The 1,043-nt window shown below is 44.0% G+C and overlaps 1 protein-coding gene across 1 annotated transcript; it reads right to left on the reverse strand.

Annotated features, from left to right (window-relative positions):
* Nucleotides 1-304: 304 nt before the first annotated feature.
* LOC138339303 (uncharacterized) lies at nt 305-727 on the reverse strand. Its single transcript, XM_069290895.1, has one exon. It carries the CDS (start codon nt 725-727, stop codon nt 305-307), a length of 423 nt encoding a protein of 140 aa, XP_069146996.1.
* Nucleotides 728-1,043: the final 316 nt, after the last annotated feature.

Genomic DNA, 1,043 nt, shown 5'->3' on the forward strand with positions numbered 1-1,043 from the left:
GTAAGTCCTACACTTTCCTTAAATTTTAAATTCTAGCCTATTCTATCGTAATTTCTTTCAATTCTAGCTACTCCAATTAAGTTTTTATTACAATCATAGCATCTCTCACATTTCAATTCTAGCCATTTTAATTGCAATTGTAGCCATTCCATATGCAATCCAATCTGATTTCAATACATCTCAACTTTTAATATCATCCTTCTATTTTATTAATTGAATCCTAGACCCTCATTTCAAATTAGATCAACGGCTGTGATTAAATCTATTATTTTCTCAACACCAAAAGACCCCAAAACCTAAAATTCTAACCCATTCTTCTCCCCCTCTCCTTGGCAGCCGCCACTCTCTCTCTCTCCATCGCCGCTCCTCCTTCTTCCTTTTTCCGGCCGGCGAGGCCATCATCCAGAGGTGGCAATGCCCTCTGTCGCCACCCCTCTCCAGCCGCCTCCCTTCCCGTCCTTCTTCCTCTCCCCGCCTCCATCTTTTCTTTCTCTCCTCTCTTCCCTCTTTCCTTCTCTCCCCTTCTCCTCTCCGACGAAGTCAGGCGACCAGTGGCAGCTCCGGCGAAGTCAGCCGCTGGCCACCTCTTCTCCCTTTCTCTTTCTCTCCCATCGGCCCCGCTTCTCCCTCTTTCTCTCCCCTTCTCCTCTCTCCCCTCCTGTCTCTTCTTTTCCCCTTCCTCTTCCCCTTTCTCTCCTCCTTTTGCAGGAAAAACCGGCAGCAGCATCTCGATGAGACAGCAGCAGCAACATCTCGACGAGACAGCAGCAACAGCAGACTCCGGTGAGCCTTGTTTTTTCCTTTGTTTCCGGCCAGCAAGTTCAGCTAATGAACGGCGTAGATTCTATTGATATCCCAATATATTGCGGCTGATTTTAAGATGAATTTCAACAGATCCGTCTGGGTTAGTTTCTGTTTTAGTTTTTTTATTTAGATGTTTAATTCGCCTAATGTTATGCATGTTTTCAGAAATATTTTGCTATGAGTATGAAAATATATTGTGATTTGGTTGATCCTATGGACTAATCTTGTTGATTTTTTTC

The sequence above is a fragment of the Solanum lycopersicum genome, chromosome 11 (genome assembly GCF_036512215.1).
Source record: "Solanum lycopersicum chromosome 11, SLM_r2.1".
Taxonomy (NCBI): Eukaryota; Viridiplantae; Streptophyta; class Magnoliopsida; order Solanales; family Solanaceae; genus Solanum; species Solanum lycopersicum.